Source organism: Copidosoma floridanum, unplaced genomic scaffold, assembly GCF_036245765.1.
Source record: "Copidosoma floridanum isolate Cflo_tuat_1 unplaced genomic scaffold, Cflo_Japanese_pri ptg000007l, whole genome shotgun sequence".
Taxonomy (NCBI): domain Eukaryota; kingdom Metazoa; phylum Arthropoda; class Insecta; order Hymenoptera; family Encyrtidae; genus Copidosoma; species Copidosoma floridanum.
Genome location: NW_028321884.1, coordinates 1,283,639 through 1,302,409, shown reverse-complemented (window position 1 = coordinate 1,302,409; position 18,771 = coordinate 1,283,639). Strand labels below are relative to the sequence as shown.

General features: G+C 38.7%; 1 protein-coding gene across 1 annotated transcript in view; it reads right to left on the bottom strand.

Annotated features, from left to right (window-relative positions):
• Positions 1–12,347: 12,347 nt before the first annotated feature.
• sns (sticks and stones) overlaps positions 12,348–18,771 on the bottom strand; it is a 76,712-nt gene continuing 70,288 nt past the window's right edge. Inside the window, exons 15-19 of the mRNA XM_089588838.1 lie at positions 18,278–18,698; positions 17,263–17,415; positions 16,610–16,737; positions 15,482–15,668; positions 12,348–13,192 (exon numbers count right to left, since the gene is read on the bottom strand). Of these exons, the coding sequence (XP_089444964.1) occupies positions 12,582–13,192; positions 15,482–15,668; positions 16,610–16,737; positions 17,263–17,415; positions 18,278–18,698 (1,500 nt within the window). The 3' untranslated portion in view covers positions 12,348–12,581. The remainder of the gene's footprint in view (positions 13,193–15,481; positions 15,669–16,609; positions 16,738–17,262; positions 17,416–18,277; positions 18,699–18,771) is intronic.

The window sequence follows — 18,771 nt, the reverse complement described above, 5'->3', positions numbered from 1 at the left end:
TTTCTATATGGTTTCGCGCGATTTCTCCTCGGGTGTATACCGATTTTTCATGCCAATTAAATCGAGAGGTACGCGCAACGCGCCTTTCTTCCGATCCGCCCCGCGTTTCATCTCTCGCTCGGCAAAGGCTACATATTAAATGCTTCATCTAGATATTTTGATATGTATATATACACAAATGGATTGTTTCGCGAAATCTCTGCTCTAAAAAAACAACTGGGTTTTACTGTAAGCTCTACTTATTTTTTTCCCCAGTCAATGTTACTAACTATACCGAAGACCGAAAGAAAGTAAACTGCATCGGCGTAAAATGGAAAACTCGAGCCAAAATGTGTCAACTTTAGTTTAGTTGGGTGATCGATGGAGTGACTGTTATGCGCGTCCTCCAAAAAAAGCTGGAAAAAGTAATTTAAAAAAAAAAACTGAATTTGTACCCATTTTAAGGTGTACGCATTCTCGGTCGATGCTTTGTTTCTCCTGTTCCGATCCAACGATCAATAACGTACCATATCCTCTCCTGCTCCCCCTTCCGCCAATAATACACACGCCGAGATTTCTCTCGGGCGCTTTAATTACCGTGGAGCGAGAGTGATTCCCAACGAAGGCGCTCGCGCGAGCAATGAGTCGGTATATATATAATTGTAAGTGTTGGGTATGGAAGCAGTTCATCTATTTTCATTTCTCCTCCCCTCCCCCCCCACCGTTAATTGGAAGTACCGACTCGAGAGAAACCATGCAAATGCAAAAGTGCACCGATGCTTGTATGTACGTATATAAGTACCTCATACTGCCACGCACAATTTGAGAAAAAGCAAGGCTATATAGATCGCGTGTCCGCGGACTTGTGCAGTATAGCGGAGAAAGCCGCGAGTGCATAGGCCAAGGATGTATGTTTAATGGACATTAGGCGTGCACCATCGGTATATTATATACATTACACACACACTCTCTCGGGCGTATACGAATTTCCTTGGCGCCGGTGCAGCGCGAAGGCGCGCGTTTTCCTATTTATATTTCACGTGCCACTGCCCGCCTCGGCGAGCATGTGTGCCGCGCATGTTGTTGTTACCTCTTCTGCACGTAAGTACGTATACGCGCGAGGATCTCCGAGAAGGAAAGTGGAGCAGTAAGCCTCCTGTTTCGCGACGCTCACGGGAACGTAAATAAAATGTACAAGTATATATATATATATATATATATATATATACAGCTGTACCAATAACGATTATCATTACTTTCTGATGTATAATATACTGTTGAGGATTCGCGGGTGCGTGCAAGCACATCTTTGCCTCTGTCGTACACCCAATAGGGGTTTAAAACTCGAATGGCATACAGAATTAATAGGGTGACAGATTGAACGCACGTGTATGGGTATCTAATGTATACTGCATGACAAGACGAGCCATTGACACTTGATTTTTTTGGTACTTACGTTATGTTAGGCGGTTAATGTTAAAACGACCAATCAATCGAGTTTCGATAAACTCGTCAAACAGTGCAATTGAGTTAATTGTTACTTACTGCGGACAGATGAGGATTCTGCCGATACTACGGCCATGAGTAGGACCGTTGCTAGGATCTGAAAACATTTCGTTTCATTAATAATCAACGATTTTTTTTTTTTTTTTTTTTTTTGTGGTACGCATACATATTTACAGTTAGCTCATTAAACGTATGAATAATTTGAGGAAGCGAGCAAAACCCCTTATTTTTACTACTTTTTTTTACATAGGTGGATACAATGATAACACCAAGCAACCCCTATACCCCATTGTTGCATCCCTGACGGTCTAGATAGAGCTACACTCTATTTTACACAGAAAATCCAAGTGTGTTTGAATAACTGATTTGGAAAGAGTAGTTTAAACTTTTTTTTTTTTTTACCTCAAAACAGTGTTATACATTTTTTTTTACAAACATCTAAATCGACGATTCAGAGCTGATTAATAAATGGCAACACACATACATCATTGTTTATTCACATGACTATTAACGATGCATTTTTTTTAACTGGGTAAAAATTTTAACAACTAACTTGAATTTGCAGTATAGGTGCTAATAATTAAAATACTATATCATATTAAGGAACTGATTCCTAAAAAACTATCGAGCAAGTGGTAGATACAATGTTTAATAAACCTCCGTCTACAGTCTAAAAAACAAAAAACAAAAAAAAAACAACAAATAAAACAAAACTCACAGAGAACATGTTGACTTTGCAAAAACCAATAAATCACTTTGTTTTCACTGTATATCCCCGCACTTGTACCAAATAACAAACAATAATGTAAAACCAATGGAAAAAAAAAAAAAAAAAAGTAGCCGATTGCTGCCAGATATACGACAATATATCTGGCTACCGACTGGCTGTCAAATATTGTGCTCTAGCTTTTTATAGCTAGCCGGGAGAGGCAGGCCAAGCCGAGAGGAGGCTACTACTCCTCCAGTCCCCCTTTCTCGCTCTCCCGTGCGCGGCTCCCTGTATACAAGCCATGATTCCCGCGAGAGTCGCGAGATCTCGGACGAATCGCGGGACATTGGCTTTCGCGCCATACCCATTATACGCTTGTACTGTTACTATACCTGTGCATGGGCTGTATAGGTGGCCATGTCTTTCGGCTCACCAGAATCGCTCGAGAGTATACGCAACGTGCAAGCCGATACGGACCAATCATTATTATCACCACCTGTTGGCTGTCATTAGACGATGTTGTTGCGGAGACTCGGATTGATGGGCTACGCCGTCCTGTGGTCCCATGGGATTGAAAAAAAAAAAAAAATTCACTTTTCACGACTGTTGTCGCTGCTCGTTAGTTCATAACGTCTACGGTATAGGTGTATCCCTCAAGGCTAATTAGAAGGAGGGTGCTTTTTATGCTCACTTTCGTTCAAGTACCAGTGCAGTACGTCGACACTCTCGGTGTCGAGGAAAAAGTGAAATCGTCGCCTTTTCTCCTCCGTCTCTTTCTCTCTCCCTTGTTTTAAATTTTAAAATTTCAGGAAGGTAAATAAATGTGCTGTACAGTACGTATGCGTATTTCTATAGGTGCACCGTACGTCCAGGTATTTCGTACAATAATCAACAGTGACTTTCAGCACGCGATTGGACCATTTCTGTAACAATAAAAATTTCAGCCGCACTTTATGCACTAATAAAAAATACTTGTGGTTTGTTTTTTTTTTTTTTAGATGCATGTACATAATATTATGTAGATCTTACGCTTAATTGCAACAGGTAATAGCCACATAGCGATGTATACCGAGTGTTCGGACGAGGTGAAAACGCGCTCCAGCGATGCAATGAGTTTAATCGTCACTTTGTGATCATAATGATGCCGATGGTGATTTGAAACTTACTGTTATATGAGGAGCTGGTTTCTAAATAAGTGTAACAAGCGCTACTTCGCTCATTTGAATGTTGTTCCAATTACCTTTTTTTCTCTCTCCTTTCTTTCCTTTTTTTTTTTTTTTTCTTTTTTTTTTTCGAGGCAATTAAGACGTTTACAAGAACTGGTATTACCAAAAAGAAAGGAAAAAAAGTTGGCCTGTAGAGAGAGAGAACCGACAAACGCTATTAACGCTCGTACCTGCATTTTCCTTCTGTATGCGAGCAATAGCTAAAAAACAGCTGATCTCCGGTACTCACACACACGCTTCTGTAGTCGATACCTTGATCACCGCTGGCATACATATATATAATTATTGCACAGCTTGCAGCACATTATAGCAGTGCCAAGGTCATGGTCACTTGCTGCAATGGCACCCATTGCAAGTGCAGCCACAATATAAATATATAGTATATTATGTGCGTGCACAGGAGAGGGAGAGGAAACATAAAATATACGGAGAAAGGGGGAGCGAAAAACTTTCCATCTTTACGCGATGTTTGTGGGCTCCCGCTACAATCGTTCGGCCAAGTGAAACCGACAGCGTAAGCATATATATGTATATACGGATCTGGACCTATAAGAGCGTCGAATGATAAATCGGCATGAATCGAGAGATTTCTCGGCCGGTGTGCGAGATATTTTTTTTGTTGTTTTTTTTTTTTCGCGCGCTTCCGTTGAAGCGTTACAAGTTAACAACTCTGGATCGCCGATACACGATTTCAGATGTATATATACATGCGCGGTTGATGTTGATGTCGTTATCGGTATAACGAACGTCGAATGTACCACACACGTGCGCACACATACTTACATATGCGCGTGTACTGCACGTACTAACGATTATAGATGCTGTGCAGAGCGGATGCAAAAGCACACGTATGTGCATGAGAGCCAGTAATACCCAATATTACACAGATGTATAGGTGTATATACCATAGAGATTCCCAGCTTTCGTAGCAACAGCCTCTCTCTCTCTCAACGACATGCGATTCGAAAAAGCGAGACGAGATAATGCCCCGGCTGCACTACTTTTCTTTTTGGGTTAGATCGTTCGTTAGGCGGCTGATGAATTATTTAGTGCCAACGTGGTGTGATGAGAGCGAAGAAACCCTCCCTACACACATCGCACCGATCGCTAATAAAATCGCGCCTGCGATATTCATTCATCTTCGGCCATCAAAGAGAGGGAGAGAGTGAGTTGGGCCCATCAGGTTGCGGACGATTTTCTCACTGCGCACAATTTTTACACTCCACTTGCATTTCGATTTTCCTTGTTTCTTTTTCTCCTTACTTTTTTTTTCTCGTTAACACCGGGAAAGAGAAAATTTGAAAGAAATCATGGAAATCGTAGCTGAGCTGATCGTCATCCACCTTTTTTACTTATTTGTGTAAGTACATCATATTCATAAATATATCCATACAATTGCCATCAGACCTTATTGTTGAGCTTCAAATTTCCAAATGCTTTAATCGCCGTGTAATGTATTTTCCTCGTCGTTTCCTCGTCGATTTATCGATGCGTTATTATCCAGAAATAAATAAATAAACGTCGTTCTTCGAGGCAAGAAAGCTATTGCCTACTGCCCTCGATGCTTTTGACTAAACTCGGTTTTTTCTGAAAACCCATCAAACTATATAATCACGCGATGTACTACCTGTATACTTAAGTCAAACAGTATGGGAGGTACATGTATAGCAACAAAACAAAGTGCATGGGAAAAAAAAACACAACTACGCACACACAGATAGGCTGTCCTATTTTTTATTCGCACTTTTTTGTTGAAAAAAAAAAAAAAAAAAAAAAAAAAACCCCTCATTAAAAGCGTACATAACAGTCATTAAGCGTACACGAGGAGACAATAATATAACCCATACGAGAAAGCTCCAGTTACGTGTAATAATAAGGTAGTCTTTTTTTTTTTTTTCTCCCGCGGAGCGGAGAGCTCCGGGAGGAGAGAACACGCGTGCTTGGCTCACAAAAGAAATGCGCGCAGGAGAAAACAATTTCTCGCATCGACGATAAAGAGAACACCGGCTGCTTGCGTGCCTCCTTGTTTTTATTTTCTCTCTCTCTCTCTCTATTTTTTTTTCCTTTCGTTTCTCTAGCGCTCGCCCTTTTTTCGATTCGCGGTCTGTGAACTTATAATTTACATTTATACATTTTTTTGTCACCCGACGATATGGTATTTTATTTTTTGCGAATTTTATAAAAAAATTACTTGTCGAATCGGCCGAAAATCCATTTTCTCTATTTGCAACGAAGCGCAGACGTATTTGTGGCGTTTTAGGAAAAATACGAAAAATGCAAATGTTCGCGTCATTGGAAAATATAAAGAAAATATGATTGGACCGGACACGACGAAATGTCCATACAGTGGTAAACGCGCGGGGGGACGATCCTATTCAGCGCAATGCCATCGTATAGCTGTACATGTACGTGTTTACCTGTATCGAATCGATCGAGGCGTAAAATGAAAACGAAATTCAATTTGAAAACGCTCGCAATTTAGCCGACAAAACTTTCTTGGAACTTTCAAGGCTCATACGAATTGCAGATGTGTCCGACAAAAGTGTTCACAGTATAAACGCCGCGACAATAGTGACCAAGTCGAATCAATGGTCGGGGAAAGTGATAATGCCCCCGCGAGAGTGTGTTCCGGAATATCACGGAGAACGGCAGGAAACAAAAGGAAAATACATTTCTCTCCGGTCAGCGGGATTTCGTGCCTTTGAATCGCGAATATTTTAAATTTCATGCGCCCGGGATCTCGCCTGGAGACGATGAGGTGGCTTTACGTGATTCGTTACGAGAAAGTTATGATTATAATTACTGCAGAATATATTATTATTATTATGTACAAACAGTACGGAACCTTAAGTCATTCTTTCTTCAAAGACAATGTACTCATATTAAAAATCAACAGTACCTACATAACCACGTGGTGATGAATTTTCTTTTCTTTTTTTTTTTTCAAGATTTCGCGTGAATTTTCTAGAGAAATGATAAATGTATGTAATGAAATAGTTCAAGTACACAGTTTTAGAGTGAAAATCTTGATAAAGTTCAAAACCCCAGCGTAATCGTGGATTTCCAGGTAAGAAGGTAGGATTTTCCTCGGCATATACATACAAGTCTGAGATACTTACCCGCATGACAATCATCTAGAAATAAGAAAGGTGCCTCGCCTCGCGTTTTCACGGCAACGCTCGATTTCATTTCTGCGGTCGTCGCACCGCCTCCATGGGTTTTTGTTGGTCCCCTATACATCATCTCGGCAGCTTCATATGGTTTTTTCCCTTCTTTTTCTTTGGGGCAATGTATACGTGCACATACAGATGTATGCACAAGGACGCGTGAGAATGAATTTTCGGAGAGAGAAATCTGATGGTGGATATACAGCTATGCGCGTGTAGCCATACCCTCAGTATATATAGTGAGTGGTCCGGAACTGCGTCAATTTAATTGTAGCGGTCAACACAACACTTTCCTTTTCTTTTTTGTTGCGACGGTATCTACGTTGGTACACCTAACTTCGTTTCGCTTTTCACTTTAGAGTAGCTTTAATTTTTTTTTGTCTAATCGACTTCACTTTATTGTACAAAATTCTATCATGAAAGAATTCGATTAAAATGGTACACTACATTTTTCAAGGTCAGGGGGAAAGAAAGCGAGTGCAAATAATGTTATAATTATTTTTAATAGTCGCAATAGAAAAAACAATGTACAGAGACAGATTTCGTATTGCTATCCGACAAAAGTCCTTCTATAAGATGTATAAGTATGTAAAATAACGTACAAATCGTCGTATGATAAAAGAAGTACAATCATCAATTAATCATTATTCGTAATAATAAAAAATGCTGTAAGTAAAACTTACGTGTAAAATAGTCGTATTTGAACGTCTAGCGGTTTAAAGGTTGATTCTCTTGTTTTTATTTTTTTTTATTTTTTTTTTTCCTTAACTACTTACAGTGATTGAATCATTTGAATATAATACGTATTACAATTCCTCTCTTTTTTTTTACTGTTTTCTCATCAGTGCAGACAGTTACGTCTTATCGTTCCCTTCATTCTTTGATTCCTCTCGTGTTTTTTTTCATATCTTGTTTAATTATTTTGTTTTTTACCTCTTTCATTAACCTGAGATTCGCTTAAAAGCTATATATGTAATTTTTTCGTCGTACTTTGGTTTTCAATTAAGGACTAGTCAAGCTTCACTCTGCCTTCGTGCATTTTTTCTGTGATTACAACTTGAATTTTCATACAAAAAGAAAAAAAAAAAAAAAGAAGGATTTTATGTCCTTACAGTTCCGGCACAACGAAACATGTCACACAAGTTTCAAGTTATTCGGAAAAAAACAGTAAGAAAGATCCGCTGATCCAACCAATTTAAAATTAAACAAAGAGTTTAATTTGTCAGTTTAATAATACGAATAAGTATATAATCATACGAATGAGAATATCGAGTAACAGCTTAGCATCTAACCAGATGGATATTTTTTCACTTAGTGTATAATAAACGTAACGTATGATTTAAATATTAATCCGGTAATAATTAGTTATTACGATATAAAAATAAAAGTAAGAATAATGACTTTTTTTTTCAAGGGAAAAACACAAAAAAACGCTCATTTCGTTATTTTATACAGCCCAATGCAAGGATGACAGACGAAGCGTACCATTTAGAATTTGAAATGGAATTTAGAATATTAATGTAAAAATACTATATATATGTACAATAATAGATGCACGGTTATTTTTTTAAATATTATCATACAAGTTATTCATCATATCAGAGAGCTTTTACCTTCCTACACTTGTTTTTTTTTTTTTTTCTTCTTGCGCTCTCTCGAAATGTTTTAAATTGTCAAGTACGGTGGTTTTCTTAGAATTATTACATTTCCATTCATATAAGTATTTTTATTTTATTTTTTTTCCTTTTAATTTCCTTAATTAAGACGGAAGATTTACATTTTTAAAAACTTTGTTTACATGTATAATACTTATGGATATAAACGAGTTTGAATGCGAGTTGGCTGCGCAAATTCGCGTTTTATTTCAGTTTTTTATTTTTTTATTTTTTTATATTACACATCGAAAAACATTTATTTAATTTATTGGCACATAGGTGGAAGCGTTCGCACGTACCGAATCGATCTGACAAATTTCTTTCGTGAAAACATAAAGGGACAAACAACCGCTCAATAATTTTTCGCTCCATCTGATTTGTCAAATTGATGATTATTATTTTTTTTTTTTCAACCAAGTATTTATGCATGTGTTGTAAGTACAATGAACTCATTTACTGCACTGATAAATTTGAATTCTATGCAGATGATCAATTTGACAAACCATTAATCTTCGAGCGTAATTTATTAGTGAGTAAAAAATTTTCTATCAGAGAAAAAAATTTGCTTAGAAAAAAAAAATGGAAAAACTCTTACACATTTCAATAATCGCGCTCGCTCGTGCATATGTTCGATCGTATATTCTTTACGTAATGACGATTCAACAACATGTAATATCAATGATTTTGTATGAATTTGTGTGAAAAAGGACCACCACCATTTTACGATGAGTTAATTTTTTTTTTTTTTTTTTTAATTTTTTTTATTCCACAAGGAAGGAAACACGCGAAAATACATGGTGTGAGTATGTATGTGCGATGGAAACATCGACGACCTATATTGAAAAGCTCTCAATTTTCACTCTCCACGCCTTTCTTTTCTATCGATTTCCTTTGATCTCTTGATATCGTTTCACTTTTTATCACCTATCTAATCATCATTTTTATTTACATTATTTACACAGTTAAAAGTTACCCACGCATTCATCTCTTACCCAGCTCATCGTTTCACGCGTCCACTCTCGTGTTATCTTAATGATTGTATATAATTAGGATTGACTATGCCTTAGAATAATCAATGAAATTATTATTATTATTATTGTTATTATTATTATTTAGTTCTCTTTCGTTTATCGTATAAAATATCAAATATTGCGCCTTCTTACTTTAGATGGTGTGTCCATCTCCAAGGTACTATTTTGTGGACGAATATCCTACTCCTTCTTAACCGAAACACCAATCGTGTCTCACAGAGAAAAAAAATGTTCATACTTTTATCATGTCAATTCCTCTTTTTGTTTTTAACCTTCTGATGATTTAAAGTTTTTCGTCATGACTCAAAAAATTATATCTCAATACTTTTCCAACCTGACTTAAAACATCTATCAATGGCAGTTGATAATATTGTTGGGCGTAAATAGTAGGAAAAAAAATTGTTCCTTCTCGTCATCATTTTTTTTCTCTGTGGGACTTTTAATCATCGATCGAACGTTACTCCATTGCTTTATTGAAGATTTACTTGGAGGTTGCATAGTCTTAAAACTGTCTCTTTTTCTTTTTTTTTTTTTTCCTTCTCTTTCAGGTAATATTAAAGATAATAGATAATTCGTTAATTACAAATATAAAACATGAGTATGTAAATAGAACCATTTAATTATGCGCAAACGTTTAAGCATATCAATTCATTCGTTACATTGGTTTCAATTATCTTCCGTATGCAAGCATCATCAGTCAAAGCCGTTTTTCTCGACTTCATACAGAAACGCAATAACAATTGCCTTACTTTATTTCGCGTCACTTCGTTTAACGCATTTGTTCGTCAACTCCGCAGACTTTGGCTATCGTCGTAACAAATCATTGTAATAATCAATTCAACAATGGCAATAGTATGCTACTCAAACGTTTCGTAAAACTTTCTTTGTCAATAACACGGTGCATTTGACGTGCGACACTTTATTACATTTAATCTATAATGTAACGTAAAGAAACTCTTAAAGTGTTCATGGAAAATGATTTTTTTTTTTTTTTCTTTAATTTTTTGTTAACCTATTTTGATGATAATAAGAAAAACATCAGGTGTCGCACGTTAAAGCAGGAAAACAGTATTTTTACAAGTTCATATAATTATACACGGTAGGCCAAAAAACGTACATTTAAAAATTTTCACGTTCCTTCTCGTTATCACAAATACATCTTTCGTCGTTTTTTTTCTTCTAATTTTAGTTAAAAAAATATAATATACACCAACTACTTAAGCTTTTGACGGGAACTGAAAAGCAAATGGTCGCGGATTTTTCATTGTCCTCAGTCTCGCGACAACGATTATAATCCGAGTTTTCTCTCTTCTTTCATTAATTATTATTATTATTTTTCTTTAGTCTTTGATGCTCTATGCCTAATTATTATTTTTTATTTATTTTTTTTATTATTTAGCCTACGGTATGTTGTGAGACCCTCATATAATCCATTTTTAAATGATTTTTCATGTCGCTTGTTCATATGAATTCGTAGGAATAAAGACTTTGCATTTGTGATTCATATCTATTTACAAGAACGACCAATTTTAAGGAAAATACATGCAAAAAATACACATACGTACGCACTCGCGCGCACACACGTATATCCATATAGACACTCAGCTGAGAGACATTTACGAATGATGTTTTAGGAAATACTGTATTCCTTGTTTGTCGCACATTTAAATTTCGTATTGGCAGCGTTGCGTTTTTATAAATCAAGTAACAAGTCCTATTTATTAAATTTTTTACAAGTACCGTCAAATAATAATTGATTTTCAACGTACGTTCAATCGAATTAATACTCACTTTTTTTCAAGTAGAAGAAATAAAACATGTAAGTACCGAGTAAAACTTGAAGATTTCACGTACGTTGTTTACATTTCCGTAAAAATATACGGGGATGCTCTTTCCAATGATTTTTCAACGGACACTTAAAATAATTAATTACTTTAAAAAGGCAGATTTATGTCCATTTGCTTTTAATAAAACTACAATTATACTTTAGCTCGTTTTCGATGTTTAATGTTTTCAAATTGTCGCGCATCTCTTTTAAATACGTAAAAAAGGCAGGCAGACTCCAAACTTTTAAATATTTCGTTTATTTTTTTTTTTTCTACTTTAAGAAAAAACGTCGGATATCGCTGTACGGTCGTACTTAAATTCTATCTTCTATTCTATAGAGTGTGAGAATATAATTATATTGACTTTTTTGGAAGCGACATCGAAAAATTCTACCATCACGGTGTATCTGCTTATTTAAATTTACCATTTTTCCTTCATCCAAAGCTCAACAGAGTCAGGGAACAAACCCTCGAACGTCTTAAAATTATAATTATCGCATTTGAAAACCATCGGATACGATTCAAGAATTACACGTGATAAAAATCATCAAAGGATACGAATTTTCTTACAAAAAAAAAAAAAAAAAAAAACTCCAATGATTTGTCACGTTTATTCCCTCTTTGAAATAATTATACAAAACTTTGGTTGTTGCGATAAATGTCGAACGAAAAAAAAAAAAAAAAAAAAACAATAATGTATAATAGTATCGGTTACGGAAAATCGCTCTCACGTACAATGGGCGTGTGTACACGAAATCCTTAATCTAGAAGATCTCTCGCTTACTTTCGATTAACGCAGCTTTTATTTACACACACAAACACACTTATCACTGTACAAGAGACAATCGAAAGTCACCAGAGCACAATAATAACACATTATCACATAGCGGCGTCCATGTTTTTGTTTGTTTTTTATTTCTTGCGCACCTTGTCCTCGAGACCAAACGGCACCACTCACTTTTTCTTCCATCGGGTGCACGTAGAAAGTTCATTCAGCTATACCGATTGATTCACCATATTATACACCCATACTTACTCACCGAAGACATCGACGCCCGTGTTTGTCCCAAACCAACCAACCAACCAACATTTTAGCCTCCGATTGTTGCGTACAATCGTTATTATACACGGTGCATAAATATACACACAGGGAACAGGGAAATCCCTCAGAATTGACATAATGATTAATCGAATGGTTGGCCATCGGCCGAGGTATACGATTGTAAAGTTGCGTAAAAATTGTCGCTCGTTAGCCGGGGATCAGATTACATATTTTTTGTACAGTGTAAAGATTGTATAGCAACTGCGATGGGGCGGGAAAAAGGAAGCTCTGCAGTGCACGAATGTCTGTTGGCAAGGCAATCGGTAGCCGTGCGGTTGGATGAAATAAATAAAAGTCCGAAGGGAGGCTGGGTGAATTCAGAGCCTGGTGCAGTCCTCGTCGTTGTGGCGGTGGAGGGGCTCAGCGGTGGCCCGGCGAGCTCAGACGAGGTGCCCGTCAATATCAGAGTACTGAGGCGTCGATGTGAAAGTTGACAGTGGGTGCCCGAGGGAATGTCCGGGGATGGGGGCCGCACGTGCAAATGTAGCGGGCGGGGGGGGTACCGTCGGCGGAAGGGGTGACTTTGTTCCGGCAGTCATAACAGTGACGTCTGGGGGGGGCACCGGCCGCGGCAGAGTCCGGCTGTTCCGGGTCAGGGTGCCCATGCCGCTGGCGCTGCTGCTGGAACCGCCGAGCGAACCCACCCCCATCAGTAGGCTGTTGCTGCCGGAGCCTATGATGAGACTGGTACTGCCGAACGGTGCAAACTGGTGCAGGTGGTGGTGGTGTTGCTGCTGTAGTCCCCCACCTGGCTGTGGACTGTGCTGCTGCTGCTGCTGCTGCTGCTGGTGGTGGTGGTGCAGGTGGTGGCCAGAGGCAGGGCTGAGGGATGGGTAGTAGGCGCCCGGGCCCTCGAGGATCGACGAGGCTGGGACCGGGCTCGGCTCCGTCTCATATCCCATAAAGCGACCGCTCTCCATTTCCACGCTGTAGAAATTTACGTCTGAGGGTGGGGCAGGGCTCGGGTTGCCGATGTAGCTCGACTTCGAAGCTGCAACAATCATCGGACGGGCTCGATATTGTTGGCTCACATGCCTATCTATTTTACACCTACATATACATTATTAACGTCGTATACACACATGCTAATCGGCTTTGTTCCGCGCAGTTGGAAATCATCCCTCCGCGTGACCGACCCGTTCAATAAAACGTCCCGTCATTGCGTGCTCGCACAATTAATGAAAGCGTTAATCCAATCAAACGTTTTCGTTTACGGGCGTTTCCAACTGCGCGAGAGAGCATTTATTTTTCGATTGATAAACACTTTTTTTTTTTTTTTTTTTTTTTTTTTTTTTTTACATCGATAAAATTGTGCCATGTGGATAAGCTGCTGCGTAAAAAATGCATACGCACACGCACACAGCCATGGTGGAAAATAAAAAAAATGATGGTTTGTGTGTATATTTTTTACAGCAGTTCTCGAGATGATGAAATAAAATTCGGTAAAAACATAAGGGCATGCAAAACTATTGTAAAAACCTCACAAGCGTAATGTATATATCAGCTCACGTGCCTCTTCTCTTTGCCATATCTCGCAATGCATTTTTTTTTTTTTTTTTTTTTTTTTCACTCAGTATATATACGTAAGAACTAACGAAGCAGGCCGTTCAATTTATCTCTCTGACATGCTCTGTTTGCGATGCAAAGTCTGATTGGGACGGCCAAGAGTCACGAATCGACACTTGACTTTCGCTCCGTTCGCTCATTATTTACCCGTCGTTTGAAAAATCGGCCCATTTAATTCACCACTCGATTCTGTTTGACCTTGATTCGGACGATTGAATTTAATGTCGGGAAAAACGATTTCTCCGAAAGCGTTTCGCGACACAGTTTTTCATGACTCGGTAAACTTTCTTACGCCACTGCATTTCACGAACCGCGGGCCGAGCTGTTCCTCGTACCGGTGTTGAATTAATCATAGCTAAAGCTTTTGTTAGCCCTTAGCTAACGAATAATTTACTAACAAACACCATGAGCGGATAACATTAGGCGACTGAAAATAAAAATGAATCCAAGCAAGACAAAATAAAACTCATCGATTTGCGCGAGACTTTGTTTACTTGGCTTGGGGTGAGGGTGAACTGTTGAATGATGCTGTGCACGTTATGTGTTTCAAGTTTCTCCAGAGGTCGTGTTCGTTAATTAAGTGAAGTAGGTCGACGTGGCAAAACGCAAACATCGAGTCAACGGTTGCATTCTCGGGGAGACGCAAACGGGCAAAACTGGCCAGACCAAGCGAGTGTCAAACGTTCGTGTTATCGTACTCTCACAGCGTCATGCCATAACAAGAAGCTTTCATTCGTGTCGTTAATACCACCGGCATACTGAACAAGTCATAAATATTTGGGCGCACTACGCAGACATAGTGTAATTTATATCATTGTGCAGCTTTTCCTCGTTGCAATGCCAAGCGAATGAGTTTTGAAAAATCAAGTATAGGTTTGTTACGATGCTTGGTTAATGTTTTCTAGTCTAAGATTTCTCGCAGGCACGTCATTCCGTGAAAATAAATGCAAAATATGCTTGAAACTCACTAGCACTGATAACTCGGTGAAAGGGAGTGCCATTCAAGGATGTGTGTGTAAGCCACATAGACAAGGCAATGGATCATGGAACTAATGCAGTTTTTGCGCAATTATTCTTCCAAAAGTTTTACGTGAAAAACCAATATTTTATTCATACACAGTAAATGAAAATTTTTGTAACCGAAGCAGCACTTGCTTATAGAACATTGAACAAAGGACTCAATATTTAAATTCTATAAGCATTTCTCGTAGAGTACATACAAAGGCCGAAAAATGCCAAAAAACATGTTAACGCAACTTTTGATTTTTTAGCGATTCGTGCCAACAATTGTATCGATTAGTCAAGCCACAACCAATTTTAAGTCTTTTTCCATGATCCCGCGCCCGGTCTAATAAAATCAGGTATGCAAAACAGCTTGTAGGTACTGTCGTCGTGATGATTGTGTGAATGTGGTATGCAGTGAAAAAAATGAGGGGGGGGGTTGCATCGTGTTGTGGTGGGTGGTACAATGACAGGGATCTGGCCAGTAACGCATCGTGAGAAGACACCAAGAGAGCGATATATATATATACGTAAAATCTTGAGAGGTTTTTCGAGCACCTAGGCATCATCATCAGACTGTCGATGCACGTAGTATCGCTAGTAGAAGTAGTAGTGGTGGTGGTGGTAGTAGTAGTAGTAGTAGTGGTGGTGGTGGTGGTAGTAGTGGTAGAGGTAGAAGTGGTCGCGTCGGCGATTACGACGGGTGACCCACCGGATAGTGTGCCACTGGCCGTGGTCCGCTGGGGCGGCGAGTCCATGCTCAGAATGCTGGGTATGTGATTGCTGCGTCTGTTAAGTGTGCTCTGCTGGTGCACCTGCATCTCCAGGCTTGGCTTGCCGTAGTCCGGCAGCGTCGGGTCTATCAGGTAGGTGCTCGCCGCGGTCTTGCGTCCCTCTTCCTGCACCGAACATCGGAAAAACAAACTTTTACACATACACCTACGTGCGATCTCAGCTATTCCTCCCTTTCTCGATTCATCTTTTAATGGAATCGGAGAGAACGCTATATGTACTGAGACCATAACTTATGCTTAACCATCTCGTTCGAAATTGCCTTTATGTTTAAGCTTTTAGTCTTACACATTATAACTAGTTACTTCAATCACTCGTATTTGATTTTTCACATCAATGCCTCTGAATTGTACCAAGACATTTTCAGAAAAAGTATGCGAAAAGTCAGGCAAAAATTACAATTGTGAATTGTCTTTGAAATTGCAGAAAACTCGTATGGAAAAAAAAATTCCAATGGTGCCTGTATAATTTTTTCTACCGATTCATTCCGGGCAATCAGCGTATAACATTGAAAATGTTAAATAAGATAGCACCACTTGAGTACTTATTTTTTATTTTTTTACTATTAATAATAACTGCACCGGCGTAAGTGCAGAGGCAATAATTTATGTAAGTAACGTTAATCTGAAGATAAAGTCATGCAGTTTAATGCAATTTTAAATATATTAAAACCTTTCGATCAACGTTATTGAAAAAAACGAGCGTTGAGTCTGTTAAAAGTAATGTTACATGATAAATTATATAATCCTATAACTAACCCCCGGAGGATCTAAGCGTTTGGTTGACAAAAAAAAAAAAAATAATCAAGGAGTAGTAAAGCGGTAGAGAAAAATTGTTTTGAAGGAATCATAGGGACAAGGTGATAACGAAAAAAAAAGCAAAAAGTGCATGGATCATAACTATGTAACGTTTGGTAAGAGGCGGTGGGGAAAAAAAGGTCGATCAAGAATCAATAACTGAGGAACGTAAATGAAAAGGGTTTAACAGAACTCAAACCTACCCTCCGGAGTTACTTGTTACTTAGAACATATTGACTGATCGCACTGACCACGTAATCGTTAGCGTCAAAGTTGACGTCGCTCTTTTCGTCGGACACTGAGCTCAGCTCTCCGGTCATCGTGTCGCCGTTCACCGTCGACGGCGCGTACATGTCCGCTGTCTGCGACTTGTTTATGCCTGAAACGAAGCCACCAGCCCCCCCAATGTATAACTGCGCTCCATTTCTGCTGGTAACTCAACTATATAATTGAATAAACTTTTCGCGAAAGACGCGAAGTGCGAGTTATAAAGATTTTTTTTTTTTTTTCAATAAAAATTGTGCAAAGTGACGTGTAAGATATTTATGGATTCGATTACCAATTCATTATTCGTTGCGGGGAAAAAAAAGGTACAAGAAGAAGAAAAAAAAAAAAAAAAAAAAAGCTTTGGTCGAAGTAATAAAGTTTTGGAAAAACTATAGGATTGAGTTGATGTTTGAATAAACTTACGATCGGCGCTTTTCTTTTTCACGATATACCACAACATGAAGGCAACATTAATAATAAAAAAGATGATCGTGGTGACGGCTATCGGATAAATGTACTTCATGGGATTCTCGCTGTGCTCCCTCAGCACGTCGGTCGACAGATTTTGGGCGCTGTCCGGATCTATTGTCGCGTAGGCCGACAAAAAACAGAAAAGCAAAGAACAATGAATAATTACCAGAGCGCTGGGCCTTCTTTTTCGATACAAAGGCGGTATAGAATATGGGCGTGGCAATGAGGAGACAAGCACAGGCGGATACAGCGATGATTATTACGATGATGTACGAGGAATTTATTTCGCTGATGATCATTTCGTTGGGCGGTGCTTCACCTGCAACCCAAGCAAAAAGGGCCCCGTCACCCAAAACACCTAGTGTATGCGTTGCATGCATTATTATTATTACATACCTATCTCCCTTTTTTTTTGTATACATTCAATTTAGCTTATAACGCTTCGTGGTACTTTATACAAAAAGTAAACAATGATTAACCAAAAGTACTCGAGTGCTCGAAACGTATGAAGGTGTGATGTGATTTTGCGGTATTTGACTTAACGCGTAGGTATACATTCAAATTAATTAATGGTTATTTACAAATGCTAATTGTGAGAGGAAATGGCAAACACATAAATTCATCTGTAACGGCAAACATAAAATATATATGTAACTACGTCCAAATGTCCCAGTGTTACCAGAAAAATTTATTTTATTACAAGTTTAATTCTACAGTACTAATTCTACAGTTTCTATGTTTTAAAACAAATTTGTACTTGAAAAAATTATAAATTACTTTTTTTCCAAAAAATCAAGTGAGAAAGCATTTGTGGAATACATTGATTTAAAAAATTTAAAGCAATAAAAAAACAAGCAACCACAAATTACCCTCTCAAATTATCATCAAAATTATAGTATATTTATCGATCTACGTAGCCAACAGTATAATCTACTAATTTCCAATGTTTACCAATACTTGATAGCTTTGGTTGAAAAACGGATGTAAATGAGCTACGTGAACTATCGAAAACAACAGATAACTTAGCATCCGGTTTTCTAATAAAGTAAACCACGATCCCACAACACAAACGTAATGAGGCATAAACCAAAAAGCCATTACAAAAAAAAAAAAAATAAAAAAAAAAAAATAAAAAAAATAAAAAAAGAAATAGCGCTGCACTATAGAGACGGTCGACTTACGTAGCGTTTGGACTTTGAGGAGGTCGGGCAAATAGGGGCTCTCTCCCTTGGAGTTCTTGGCCATGATGCTGAAGACGTAGTAGGTGCCGAGGGCCAATCGATCGACGACCGCCCGGTAGACGCCCGGCGAGACGTCGAGGTAATGGTAGTTCTCCTCGTCGTCGCGGGCCTCGCGCCAACGCACCCGGTGCGACGTGGGCAGACCACCGTCGAAGCCCCGCCTCCAAACCAAGGTCACGCTGTCGTGGGTGACGTTGACAGCCTCCAAGTCGGTCGGCTCGTCCGGCTGCGACGTCACGTCCAATCCTATCGTCTCGCTCGCGCTACCCATGCTGTTCTGGGCGATGCACTCGTACTTCCCGTAATCCGCGTTGGCCACCTTGTTTATCGTCAGGACGGACTGCGAGTACAGCTCCGACAACTGCACGATTTCATTTTTTTTTATTTTTTTTTTTACACTTAACATTTTTCACGTACAATTGGATGGCCCGTGG